This window comes from Cherax quadricarinatus, unplaced genomic scaffold (genome assembly GCF_038502225.1).
Source record: "Cherax quadricarinatus isolate ZL_2023a unplaced genomic scaffold, ASM3850222v1 Contig37, whole genome shotgun sequence".
NCBI lineage: Eukaryota > Metazoa > Arthropoda > Malacostraca > Decapoda > Parastacidae > Cherax > Cherax quadricarinatus.
Genome location: NW_027195063.1, coordinates 252534 through 266225, shown reverse-complemented (window position 1 = coordinate 266225; position 13692 = coordinate 252534). Strand labels below are relative to the sequence as shown.

Sequence of the window (13692 nt, the reverse complement as noted above, 5' to 3'; positions counted from 1 at the left end):
TATGGTACAGTGTCCTGGTGGTCCTACATGGTACAGCATCCTGGTGGTCCTACACAGTACAGTGTCCTGGTGGTTCTATACAGTACAGTGTCCTGGTGGTCATACACGGTACAGCATCCTGGTGGTCCTTTATGGTACAGCATCCTGGTGGTCCTCTACGGTACAGCATCCTGGTGGTCCTTTACGGTACAGAGTCCTGGTGGTCCTCTACAGTACAGCATCCTGGTGGTCCTCTATGGTACAGCATTCTGGTGGTCCTCTACGGTACATTGTCCTGGTGGTCCTCTACAGTACAGCATCCTGGTGGTCCTCTACAGTACAGCATCCTGGTGGTCCTCTACAGTACAGCGTCCAGGTGGTCCTCTACAGTACAGCGTCCTGGTGGTCCTCTACAGTACAGCGTCCTAGTGGTCCTATACGGTACAGCATCCTGGCGGTCCTTTATGGTACAGTGTCCTGGTGGTTCTCTACAGTACAGCGTCCAGGTGGTCCTATATGGTACAGCATCCTGGTGGTCCTATATGGTACAGCGTCCTGGTGGTCCTCTATGGTACAGTGTCCTGGTGGTCCTCTACGGTACAGCGTCCTGGTGGTCCTCTATGGTACAGCATCCTGGTGATCCTCTATGGTACAGTGTCCTGGTGGTCTTCTATGGTACAGTGTCCTGGTGATCCTATACGGTACAGTGTTCTGGTGGTGGTCCTCTATGGTACAGTGTCCTGGTGGTCTATGGTACAGTGTCCTGGTGGTCCTATACAGTACAGCGTCCTGGTGGTCCTCTACGGTACAGTGTCCTGGTGGTCCTCTACAGTACAGCATTGTGGTGGTCACCGATATTAGTAGACATTCTTTATTCGTTCGCCGCCCCTGTTTGCTCCGTCCCTTTTCTCTTCGCCTACTTTCACTCTTGTCTTCCCTTCAGTTACCACCTTTATATGTTCATGTAGCATCTCACTTTTCCCTACCCCCCTGGGAAGTTCCAGCTGTTCGGGTCTGTTCTTTCTCACTCCCTTGCTCGAAAGCTCAACTGCCTACGGTGGCTTCCCGCTCTCTTTTTCTTGATCACTTCCACTCTCATTCTCATGCCACCGCTGTGTACACAGATGGCTCTAAGTCTTCAGACGGCGTCGGATTCGCAGCAGTGTTTCCGGACAGCGTCGTACGAGGGCATTTACTATCTTCAGCTAGCATTTTTACTGCTGAACTGTATGCCATTCTTGCAGCACTTATTCGTATCGCATCTATGCCTGTGTCATCATTTGTAGTAGTCTCAGACTCCCTTAGTGCTCTACAGGCTATTCGAAAATTTGATACATCTCATCCCCTAGTTCTCCGTATCCAACTTTGGCTACGCCGTATCTCTACCAAACATAAAGATATTGTTTTTTGTTGGGTCCCTGGTCATGTCGCCGTACAGGGCAATGAACAGGCAGACACTGCTGCGCGGTCAGCAGTATATGACCTACCAATTTCCTATCGAGGTGTTCCATTTCTGGACTATTTTGCTGCAATAGCTACCCACCTTCGCACCCGTTGGCAACAACGTTGGTCAACTCTGCTCGGTAACAAACTTCATTCTATTAAACCGAGCATAGGTTACTGGCCGTCTTCTTGTCATCAGTGCCGAGGTTGGGAGACCACTCTCTCCCGCCTTCGCATTGGCCACACTCGTCTTACTCATGGGTATCTCATGGAGAGGCACCCTGTTCCTCTCTGTGAGCAGTGTCAAGTTCCAGTATCGATTAGCCACATTCTGTTAGACTGCCCTCTCTATCAACGAGCACGCAGAATTTACCTCCAACGTCGTCTTCGTTCTCCTACTCTCTCTTTACCTTCCCTTCTTGCTGATGGACCCTCCTTTAATCCTGACTCTCTCATTGACTTCTTGACAACGACTGATTTACTCCACAAACTCTGATGATACTTTTCGCACTCCCCTCAGCCCTTTCTGGTTCAGTCTCTTGCTGCCCTTTACCCTTTCACCATCCACTGCCCCGCTGTTATCCGTAACCTGTTGCTCATCCATCTCCCTTTTGCCACCTGATGCCCTCGCTTCCTTCCTGCCCTGCAGCGCTGTATAGTCCTTGTGGCTTAGCGCTTCTTTTTGATTATAATAATAATAATGTGGTGGTCCTATACAGTACAGTGTCCTGGTTGTCCTCTATGGTACAGCGACCTGGTGGTCCTATATGGTACAGTGTCCTGGTGGTCCTATACATACAGCATCCTGGTGGTCCTCTACGGTACAGCGTCCTGGTGGTCCTTTATGGTACAGTGTCCTGGTGGTCCTTTATGGTACAGCGTCCTTTTGGTACTCTACAGTACAGTGTCCTGGTGGTCCTCTACGGTACAGCGTCCTGGTGGTACTCTACAGTACAGTGTCCTGGTGGTCCTATACAGTACAGCGTCCTGGTGGCCCTATACGATATAGCATCCTGGTGGTCCTATATGGCACAGCATCCTAGTGGTCCTATACGGTACAGCATCCTGGTGGTCCTATATGATATAGCATCCTGGTGGTCCTATATGGTACAGTATCCTGGTGGCCCTATATGGTACAGCGTCCTGGTGGTCCTGCATGGTACAGCTTCCTGGTGGTCCTACATGGTACAGCATCCTGGTGGTCCTACATGGTACAGCGTCCAGGTGGTCTTATACGATATAGCGTCCTGGTGGTCCTATACAGTACAGCGTCCTGGTGGTCCTATATGATATAGCGTCCTGGTGGTCCTGTATGGTACAGCATCCTGGTGGTCCTATATGGTACAGCATCCTGGTGGTCCTATACGATATAGCGTTCTGGTGGTCCTATACGGTACAGCGTTCTGGTGGTCCTACATGGTACAGTGTCCTGGTGGTCCTACATGGTACAGTGTCCTGGTGGTCCTACACGGTACAGCGTCCTGGTGGTCCTACATGGTACAGCATCCTGGTGGACCTACATGGTACAGCATCCTGGTGGTCCTACATGGTACAGCGTCCTGGTGGTCCTACATGGTACAGCGTCCTGGTGGTCCTACATGGTACAGCGTCCTGGTGGTCCTACATGGTACAGCGTCCTGGTGGTCCTACACGGTACAGTGTCCTGGTGGTCCTACATGGTACAGTGTCCTGGTGGTCCTACATGGTACAGCGTCCTGGTGGTCCTACACGGTACAGCGTCCTGGTGTTCCTACATGGTACAGCATCCTGGTGGTCCTGTATGGTACAGCGTCCTGGTGGTCCTATACGGTACAGCGTCCTGGTGGTCCTACATGGTACAGTGTCCTGGTGGTCCTATACAGTACAGCGTCCTGGTGGTCCTATACGGTACAGCGTCCTGGTGGGCCTATACGGTACAGCGTCCTAGTGGTCCTATATGGTACAGCGTCCTGGTGGTCCTACACAGTACAACGTCCTGGTTGTCCTACATGGTAGAGTGTCCTGGTGGTCCTACATGGTACAGCGTCCTGGTGGTCCTATACAGTACAGCGTCCTGGTGGTCCTATACGATATATCGTCCTGGTGGTCCTATACGGTACAGTGTCCTGGTGGTCCTATATGGTACAGCGTCCTGGTGATCCTACACAGTACAGCATCCTGGTGGTTCTACACAGTACAGTGTCCTGGTGGTCCTACACGGTACAGCGTCCTGGTGGTCCTATATGGTACAGTGTCCTGGTGGTCCTATATGATATATCGTCCTGGTGGTCCTATACGGTACAGCATCCTGGTGGTCCTATACGATACATCATCCTGGTGGTCCTATATGGTACAGCGTCCTGGTGGTCCTATACGGTACATCGTCCTGGTGGTCCTATACGGTACATCGTCCTGGTGGTCCTATATGGTACATCGTCCTGGTGGTCCTATACGGTACATCGTCCTGGTGGTCCTATACGGTACATCATCCTGGTGGTCCTATACGGTACATCATCCTGGTGGTCCTATACGGTACATCGTCCTGGTGGTCCTATACGGTACAGCGTCCTGGTGGTCCTATTACCTGGAGTTTACCTGGAGAGAGTTTCGGGGGTCAACGCCCCCGCGGCCCGGTCTGTGACCAGGCCTCCTGGTGGATCAGCGCCTGATCAACCAGGCTGTTGCTGCTGGCTGCACGCAAACCAACGTACGAGCCACAGCCCGGCTGATCAGGAACTGCCTTTAGGTGCTTGTCCAGTGCCAGCTTGAAGACTGCCAGGGGTCTGTTGGTAATCCCCCTTATGTGTGCTGGGAGGCAGTTGAACAGTCTCGGTCCCCTGACACTTATTGTATGGTCTCTTAACGTGCTAGTGACACCCCTGCTTTTCATTGGGGGGATGGTGCATCGTCTGCCAAGTCTTTTGCTTTCGTAGTGAGTGATTTTCGTGTGCAAGTTCGGTACTAGTCCCTCTAGGATTTTCCAGGTGTATATAATCATGTATCTCTCCCTCCTGCGTTCCAGGGAATACAGGTTTAGAAACCTCAAGCGCTCCCAGTAATTGAGGTGTTTTATCTCCGTTATGCGCGCCGTGAAAGTTCTCTGTACATTTTCTAGGTCGGCAATTTCACCTGCCTTGAAAGGTGCTGTTAGAGTGCAGCAATATTCCAGCCTAGATAGAACAAGTGACCTGAAGAGTGTCATCATGGGCTTGGCCTCCCTAGTTTTGAAGGTTCTCATTATCCATCCTGTCATTTTTCTAGCAGATGCGATTGATACAATGTTATGGTCCTTGAAGGTGAGATCCTCCGACATAATCACTCCCAGGTCTTTGACGTTGGTGTTTCGCTCTATTTTGTGGCCAGAATTTGTTTTGTACTCTGATGAAGATTTAATTTCCTCATGTTTACCATATCTGAGTAATTGAAATTTCTCATCGTTGAACTTCATATTGTTTTCTGCAGCCCACTGAAAGATTTGGTTGATGTCCGCCTGGAGCCTTGCAGTGTCTGCAATGGAAGACACTGTCATGCAGATTCGGGTGTCATCTGCAAAGGAAGACACGGTGCTGTGGCTGACATCCTTGTCTATGTCGGATATGAGGATGAGGAACAAGATGGGAGCTAGTACTGTGCCTTGTGGATGCTGTATAGCCCTTGTGGCTTAGCGCTTCTTTTTGATTATAATAATAATAATGTGCCTTGTGGAACAGAGCTTTTCACCGTAGCTGCCTCGGACTTTACTCTGTTGACGACTACTCTCTGTGTTCTGTTAGTGAGGAAATTATAGATCCATCGACCAACTTTTCCTGTTATTCCTTTAGCGCGCATTTTGTGCGCTATTACGCCATGGTCACACTTGTCGAAGGCTTTTGCAAAGTCTGTATATATTACATCTGCATTCTTTTTGTCTTCTAGTGCATTTAGGACCTTGTCGTAGTGATCCAGTAGTTGAGACAGACAGGAGCGTCCTGGTGGTCCTATACGGTACATCGTCCTGGTGGTCCTATACGGTACATCATCCTGGTGGTCCTATACGGTACATCATCCTGGTGGTCCTACACGGTACATCGTCCTGGTGGTCCTATATTCCCACAACAACAATGGCCGTCAGGTTGAGGTTGCTGCTACAATTCGCTGCTCTTAAACGACCATTAATTACACATTCCGCTAATTACCGACCTAAATTACTAGTAAAATACGTTAATGGCCGCCATCTTGACCTCCATAATGCAAGGTCGTTATGCAGGTACGTTAAATAACCGTTAAAATGGCGTTAATTAACGTAAAGGGGGGAGAGGTGTCCTGGGTTGAGGAAAGGGGAGGGATCTTGATCCAGGGAGGTGGAGCTGCTGTTTTTTTTCCTCCTCTCCCTTGGATCAAGTCTGGTTGTCTACTGTGTCCCCACTTCTCTTCTGGGCGATATACAACCCTTACGGGTTTACTGCTTCCTATTTGAAAATTGCAATAATAAATAATAATAATAAAAATAATAATAATAATAATAATAATAATAATAATAATAATAATAATAATAATATAATGATAATAAAAATAATAATAATGATAATAATAATAAAAATAATAATAATAATGATAATAATAATAAAAATAATGATAAAAATAATAATAATAATAATATAATGATAATAAAAATAATAATGATAATAATAATAAAAATAATAATAATAATGATAATAATAAAAATAATGATAAAAATAATAATAATAATAATAATAATAATAATAATAATAATAACATAATTTATCATTGTTTCAGCACAACTTTCTACGACGGTCAGTCAGCATCGACTGAGAGACGAGCGGAAAATAGTCTTCCGAAGTCCAGTACAAGTGAAGTCGTCAACTCGCCGCTACCGCCGCTCGGCGAGATTGACAAATCGGAAATTTCCGAAGCTTTCAAAATGCTGAAAATGAAGCTTGAGAAGCTCGGCCAGTTGACGGTGAGCGACCTGGAGAGAGCTCTAGCGAGCTTGGAGGCTCACTCGGACGACCTGACGGACGGCGATTGCGAGAAGCTGCTGGGGTTCACCCTCAGGATGGCGCAGGATGACTACCGGCCGTGTGCGAGCGTTGTTCAGGGCGTCTGGAAGCTGTGTTCCCAGAGATCAAGTTAGTCGATTCTCCGGCTAATTTTGAATTTGGGGTTTTATGTTTTTTATATAAATTCTGCTTTATATAAATTATGTTTTTGATATAAACACAGGAGCTCCTCGACTTAGAATATTTCAACTTCACGATGGTGCAAAAGTAATTACTTTGGAGCTGAAACTTAATTACCGAACGTGAAGGTGACGAGTCCATAACTTGTATTGATTTATTTACTTTTCAATACTGGTATTTAGTTACAGTAAGTACAGTGGACCCCCGCTTAACGATCACCTCCCAATGTGACCAATTATGTAAGTGTATTTATGTAAATGCGTTTGTACGTGTATGTTTGGGGGTCTGAAATGGACTAATCTAATTCACAATATTCCTTATGGGAACAAATTCGGTCAGTACTGGCACCTGAACATACTTCTGGAGTGAAATATATCGTAAACCGGAGGTCCACTGTATTTGCAAATTTACTTATTCAGTGACTAATTATTTTTTTTAATTATTTATTTGGCATATATTCGACTTACGATGTTTTCTACTTATAATATTTTAGGCTTGCCATATTTTCAACTCACGACATTTTCGACTCGCTGTATTTTCAACATTATATTTTTGACTCACAATATTTTCGACGTGATATTTTTGACACGATAGTTTCAACTCGCGATATTTTTGACTTACGATATTTAAAAAACCCCAATGGAAAAAAAGTCACTCTGTCTGACTTTTTTGGGTTATCCCAGGTTATCTACACATATGCTGCTATGTATGATAATCTATGTAACTGTATTGCGTATACCTGAATAAACTTACTCGACTTACGATGGGTTCGTTGGATAGTAACTCCATCATGAGTCGAGGACCACCTGTTTAATCTGTGTTTACGGGACACAGCGTAGTAGTTCACCTTTTAGCAGCTGCTTACTTTAATAAATTAAAAGGTTGATAGACAAGAAGATTTCATTTGGATTTTTAACCCTGGAGGGTTAGCCATCTAGGATAAACTAAGGAAGTCAATGCGTCATCAAGGGACTGTTTGTCTTATTTCCATTGTGGGCCTTTAATCTTGTTCCCCAGGATGCCACCCACACCAGTCCACTAACACCCAGGTGCCTACTTACTGCTAGGTGAACAGTGACAGTAGGTGTAAGGTGACTAACACCCAGGTACCTACTTACTGCTGGTGAACAGTGACAGTAGGTGTAAGGTGACTAACACCCAGGTACCTACTTACTGCTAGGTGAACACTGACAGCAGGTGTAAGGTGACTAACACCCAGGTACCTACTTACTGCTAGGTGAACAGTGACAGTAGGTGTAAGGTGACTAACACCCAGGTACCTACTTACTGCTAGGTGAACACTGACAGCAGGTGTAAGGTGACTAACACCCAGGTACCTATTATACTGAAAAGTGAACAGGGGCAACAGGTGTCTTAAGGAAACAGGTCCTAATGTTTCCAGCCATACTGGGGATTGACCCCTGACCCTCAGTGTGCGAACTAGCAACACAGCTACTGGACGCCGTAGTATTATCGTAAAAGGACACAAGTGCAACTAATGTGACATTTATTGTGGCAACGTTTCGCTCTCCAGGAGCTTTATCAAGCCGTAATGGCTTGATAAAGCTCCTGGAGAGCGAAACGTTGCCACAATAAATGTCACATTAGTTGCACTTGTGTCCTTTTACTTTACATATTGTCGGTAATTCTACCAACTTTATTACGTAGTATTATCATTTACGCATATTATTGTGAGGATGGTGTTTAGTTAACTTTAATGTAAGTGAAGTCAGATGTTACACAGGTACACCTGGTTAATACAGCACTCGCTTTAAAGCACTTCGCTAATACGGCGCTTTTTCAGTTATATTCACATTTATTATTTTCAGCACTTGCCTTGCTTTCAAGATGGTTGTCTTTAATCTTCAATATTTTTACCTATTATTTTTATTTTTGCATCATTCTGTAGGCCTAGCACTATTATGCACTTAGTAAATGATAGTGCAAGCATATTTTAGGCCTTAACCCTTTGAGGGTCGACAGGCCCTCTCCGAGACTCGTTCTCAGGGTCGGCCAAATTTAAAAAAAAAAAAATAATAATTTTCTCTTATGAAAAGATAGAGAATCTTTTCCCGATCATAATGACACCAAAAGTTTGAAATTTGATGGAAAACTTACGGAATTATGCTCTCGCGAAGTTAGTGGTCTCTGCGATGTTTACGGATCAGCGATTTTGCCCACTTTGAGCCCCATTTTCGGCCAGTTCCACTGTACTAGTCGACAAAAAACATGAATATTTCACTAGAACTCCATTTTTTCTATTGAATGCGTGCAAGAAACCACCCATTTACCAATTTCAACTATCCAGTACAGTGGTCAGAATTTAGCAATTTTGCCAATTTCACACAAATTTCAAAAAATGCCAATTTTTCGAATAGGGTTCAGAATAAACAAGAAAGACATTCCTGGCACTAAAATGACATTTCCTCTAGTCATTAGTCACGTCTCAAGGCCCCTCTTATATTCTTCTGCTTTCCACTTTGAATTTTTATTCTCACAAAAAATAGAAGATTTACTGTTATGCAGACTAATGCATTAGTGTAACAAATGGTATAAATAATATTGGCGTACTTGCGAAAGAATATTAGACTCACCAGTTGACGTGTATTGGACGCTTGGCATGATTTGTTTACTTTTGAACTTTGGTAAAAATTGAACATTTCTGCTAATTTGAGCTCAATTTCAAGGTACTTTTCACTGTAAAACCAGTCAAAATCATCTCTATTTCTGTAATATGTCTTCCATTCTATAAAATGAGACCAAGAAAACTAGAATACAACAATAAATACCATACGAAAATACAGTGCAAAGTCGCTGTTTTATTAAAAAAAATGGTCAAAGTTTTTTTTTCTCATTATGCACTGTGTGCTGCAAGATTTTTTTTATACCGTGCACACTGACCACATAGACCCATTCTTTCATATGAAGGCCTACCAGCTTTCTCCCACTAGATTTGAGGCCGCTAGAATTTAGGCGTACTAGTACGTCAAAAACCCTGGGTCGTAAGCCGTACTATTACGGCCGAAACCCTCAAAGGGTTACTACACACCGGCAAGTGAAAAAAAAGACTGATTTGCTTTGTGGCAGCAGTCTGGAACCCGGCCTGCCGTATTAGGTAGGTAGGCCTACAAAGGGCCTACATTATACAAGCAAATATTTTGTGGAAACGTGTATTGATTGTAATCAAATATATACTCTTTTTATGAGTGTTGAACAACATACAATTTCTTTTCTATGTTTTGATACCCATTTTAAATGATTTTGTATGTTTTAATACCCATTTTAAATGATTTTGTATGTTTTAATACAAGTTTTAAATGATTTTGTATGTTTTAATACAAGTTTTAAATGATTTTGTATGTTTTAATACAAGTTTTAAATGATTTTGTATGTTTTAATACAAGTTTTAAATGATTTTGTATGTTTTAATACAAGTTTTAAATGATTTTGTATGTTTTAATACAAGTTTTAAATGATTTTGTATGTTTTAATACAAGTTTTAAATGATTTTGTATGTTTTAATACAAGTTTTAAATGATTTTGTATGTTTTAATACAAGTTTTAAATGATTTTGTATGTTTTAATACAAGTTTTAAATGATTTTGTATGTTTTAATACCCATTTTAAATGATTTTGTATGTTTTAATACAAGTTTTAAATGATTTTGTATGTTTTAATACAAGTTTTAAATGATTTTGTATGTTTTAATACAAGTTTTAAATGATTTTGTATGTTTTAATACAAGTTTTAAATGATTTTGTATGTTTTAATACAAGTTTTAAATGATTTTGTATGTTTTAATACAAGTTTTAAATGATTTTGTATGTTTTAATACAAGTTTTAAATGATTTTGTATGTTTTAATACAAGTTTTAAATAATTTTGTATGTTTTAATACAAGTTTTAAATGATTTTGTATGTTTTAATACAAGTTTTAAATGATTTTGTATGTTTTAATACAAGTTTTAAATGATTTCAGATGCCAGACTCACCCTGGAGCACATTGACTTATATCTACGTATAAATCTGCACACTGACCCCTTGTGTACATCTGAGGTAAGATCGGCAAATTATAATAGCGTAGGTTTAACGGAGAATGTGTACGTGTTGGCATTTTTGAGTGTGCAGTACAATACAGTACAGTACAGTATGGTTCAGTGCAGTAGAGTACAGTACATTGTAATACAGTACAGTACAGTACATTGCATTACAGTACATTAAAGTGCAGTACAGTGCAGTGCAGCACAGTACAGTGCAGTACAACGCAGTGCAGTACAGTGCAGTACAGTACAGTAAAGTACAGTACAATACCATACAATACAAATAAAGATTCCTCATCTTGTCAATATCGTGTACCATACATGTACAAAACAGAGAGAGCTGCATGATACGTGTCAGTCCCAGAGTGCTGAAGTTCAAACTGACTTAACCTGACCCTAGGCAATAGCAGTACCCAACAGCTATGAGTCGTAACATAGTATCACTTCATAAGAGCGAATACTGTGCACACAATAATAATAATCTATATTACTACAAATACATGATACAACTTATACAGACCATAGCTGACACCTATGACATATTACTATATAGAAAGTTCCTTGTTATGTACAGCATTTCCTGCAACTTAGGTCAGTTTTGTCCCCAGGATGCGACCCGTACCAGTCCACTAATACCCAGGTACCTACTTACTGCTAGGTGAACATGGACAGCAGGTGTCTTAAAGAAACACGTCCTAATGTTTCTACCTATACCGGGGATTGAACCACGAACTTCACAGTGTGAGCTGAATGCACTACCACCCCAGCTAGCAGCCACTAACGGTACATACATACCCCTGACATTACTCAAAGTCGAAAAAATCAATGATTTATTTCCACATTGTCCAGTGTTTGTATAGAAATGGGGACATTTTACCTGTATGCGTAGAAATCCCATAGTTATGCAGAACATACCCCTCAAGGAAGGTTCCTTGATGTTGGTGAGGGGCTCTTGATTTAGGGAATTGGATCTGTGCTCCAGTTCCCCGAATTAAGCCTGAATGCCTTCCACATCCATCCCCCCAGGCGCTGTATAATCCTCCGGGTTTAGCGCTTCCCCTTGATTATAATAATAATAATAATAATATGCAGAACATTTTTGGGCAAACTTAGACCTAACTTAAGACTACATCGGCAGTAATTATTATATGCTTATACAGTAGAGCCCACATATCCATGGATTCAATTTCTACGGTTTATCATGACCTGAAAATAACCCAGGTGAGGGCCTGGGTTCGATTCCCAGCCAGAGTAGAAACATTGGACGTGTTTCTTTCCACCTGTTGTCTATGTTCCCCATCAGTAAAATGGGTACCTGGGTGTTAGTGGACTGGTGTGGGTCGCATCCTGGGACACTGACCTAATTTGCCCGACATGCGGAGCATAACAAGGGGCTTTCTATACAGTAGTATGTCATTGTTGTCAGCTAGGCCTGTATACCTTGTACATGTACTTGTAGTAAATGAAGATATTATATTATTATTATACTCTGTTTCCGTTCTCACAATTCACTGTTGCCAGTGTTTTCCACTTACTCAAAGTTGTTTAAGTCTTATTTTCTGGAAGAGGAGGAAGGAATTGAAAATGAGTTGACCAAACCCAGCGACCGAGTCGGGCATTCTTGGAGGATTGGTATCTGTGACACCATCAGTACAGTAGTCCCCCACGTATCCCTGTGTGGCCAGCAGTAGCAGCCTGGTTGATCAGACCCTGATCCACCACAAGGCCTGATCTCAGACCGGGCCACAGGGGTGTTGACCTCCAAAGCCATCTTCTGGTATACTCCGGGTATCTGCAGGGGATATGTTCTAAGATCTACGGTGGATGCTCGAAACCACAGATAGTAGCCAAGCCTATATACATTGTACCTATGATAAAGTTAAATTGATAAATTATGCACAATAACGGGAGAATTAGCACTTTTTCACTGACGGGAAGCACTTTACAGCTTCTCTTAGGTTTTAAAGTGTTATTTTCTAGTCACAGTAAACCACAGATAACTGAAACAGCGGAAAGTAAATCTCCGGATATGGGGTTTCTACTGTATGCTTATCAAATGTATTTTCAATAGGACATATTGGACCTCATGGAGACGCATCAACTGGAAGCAAGTTATAAAGTGTTGGAGTCGTTGATACTGGTGGTGGGTCGCAGCGGAGACCTGGCTGGGGCTACTAGGGTCTTGGCTCTTATGAAGGAGAGGAACTTGCCAGTCACAGAGACCATCTTCAGTGCATTCATTATGGCACACGCTTCAACCGAGTGAGTCTTTCAATGCTAGCAATGCAGTGTTGCATCACCCATATGGGTTTACCTATTTTAGTGGTTTTTAATTTTAACAATTCGGCTGTCTCCTACGGAGGCACGGTGACCCAAAAGAGAGGGACTTTCATCATCACTCACTCCATCACTGTCTTGCCAGAGGTGTGCCGATACGACCATTCAGAAATGCAAATACCACCGCTCATCCTTCAAAGTACAGGCACTGTACTTCCTACCACAACCACCCATCCTTCAGAGTACAGGCACTGTACTTCCCACCACAACCACCCCTCCTTCAGAGTACAGGTACTGTACTTCCCACCACAACCACCCATCCTTCAGAGTACAGGCACTGTACTTCCCACCACAACCACCCATCCTTCAGAGTACAGGCACTGTACTTCCCACCACAACCACCCCTCCAGAGTACAGGCACTGTACTTTCCACCACAACCACCCATCCTTCAAAGTACAGGCACTGTACTTCCTACCACAACCACCCATCCTTCAGAGTACAGGCACTGTACTTCCCACCACAACCACCCATCCTTCAGAGTACAGGCACTGTACTTCCCACCACAACCACCCCTCCAGAGTACAGGCACTGTACTTTCCACCACAACCACCCATCCTTTAGAGTACAGGCACTGTACTTCCCACCACAACCACCCCTCCTTCAGAGTACAGGCACTGTACTTCCCACCACAACCACCCCTCCTTCAGAGTACAGGCACTGTACTTCCCGCCACAACCACCCATCCTTCAGAGTACAGGCACTGTACTTCCCACCACAACCACCCATCCTTCAGA

General features: G+C 43.3%; 1 protein-coding gene across 1 annotated transcript in view; it reads left to right on the top strand.

Annotated features, from left to right (window-relative positions):
- The first annotated feature begins 5478 nt into the window (after positions 1-5478).
- The window catches only part of LOC128700970 (leucine-rich PPR motif-containing protein, mitochondrial), a 31657-nt gene continuing 23443 nt past the window's right edge, over positions 5479-13692 (top strand). Inside the window, exons 1-4 of the mRNA XM_053794488.2 lie at positions 5479-5647; positions 6178-6530; positions 10560-10636; positions 12692-12882. Of these exons, the coding sequence (XP_053650463.2) occupies positions 5502-5647; positions 6178-6530; positions 10560-10636; positions 12692-12882 (767 nt within the window). The 5' untranslated portion in view covers positions 5479-5501. The remainder of the gene's footprint in view (positions 5648-6177; positions 6531-10559; positions 10637-12691; positions 12883-13692) is intronic.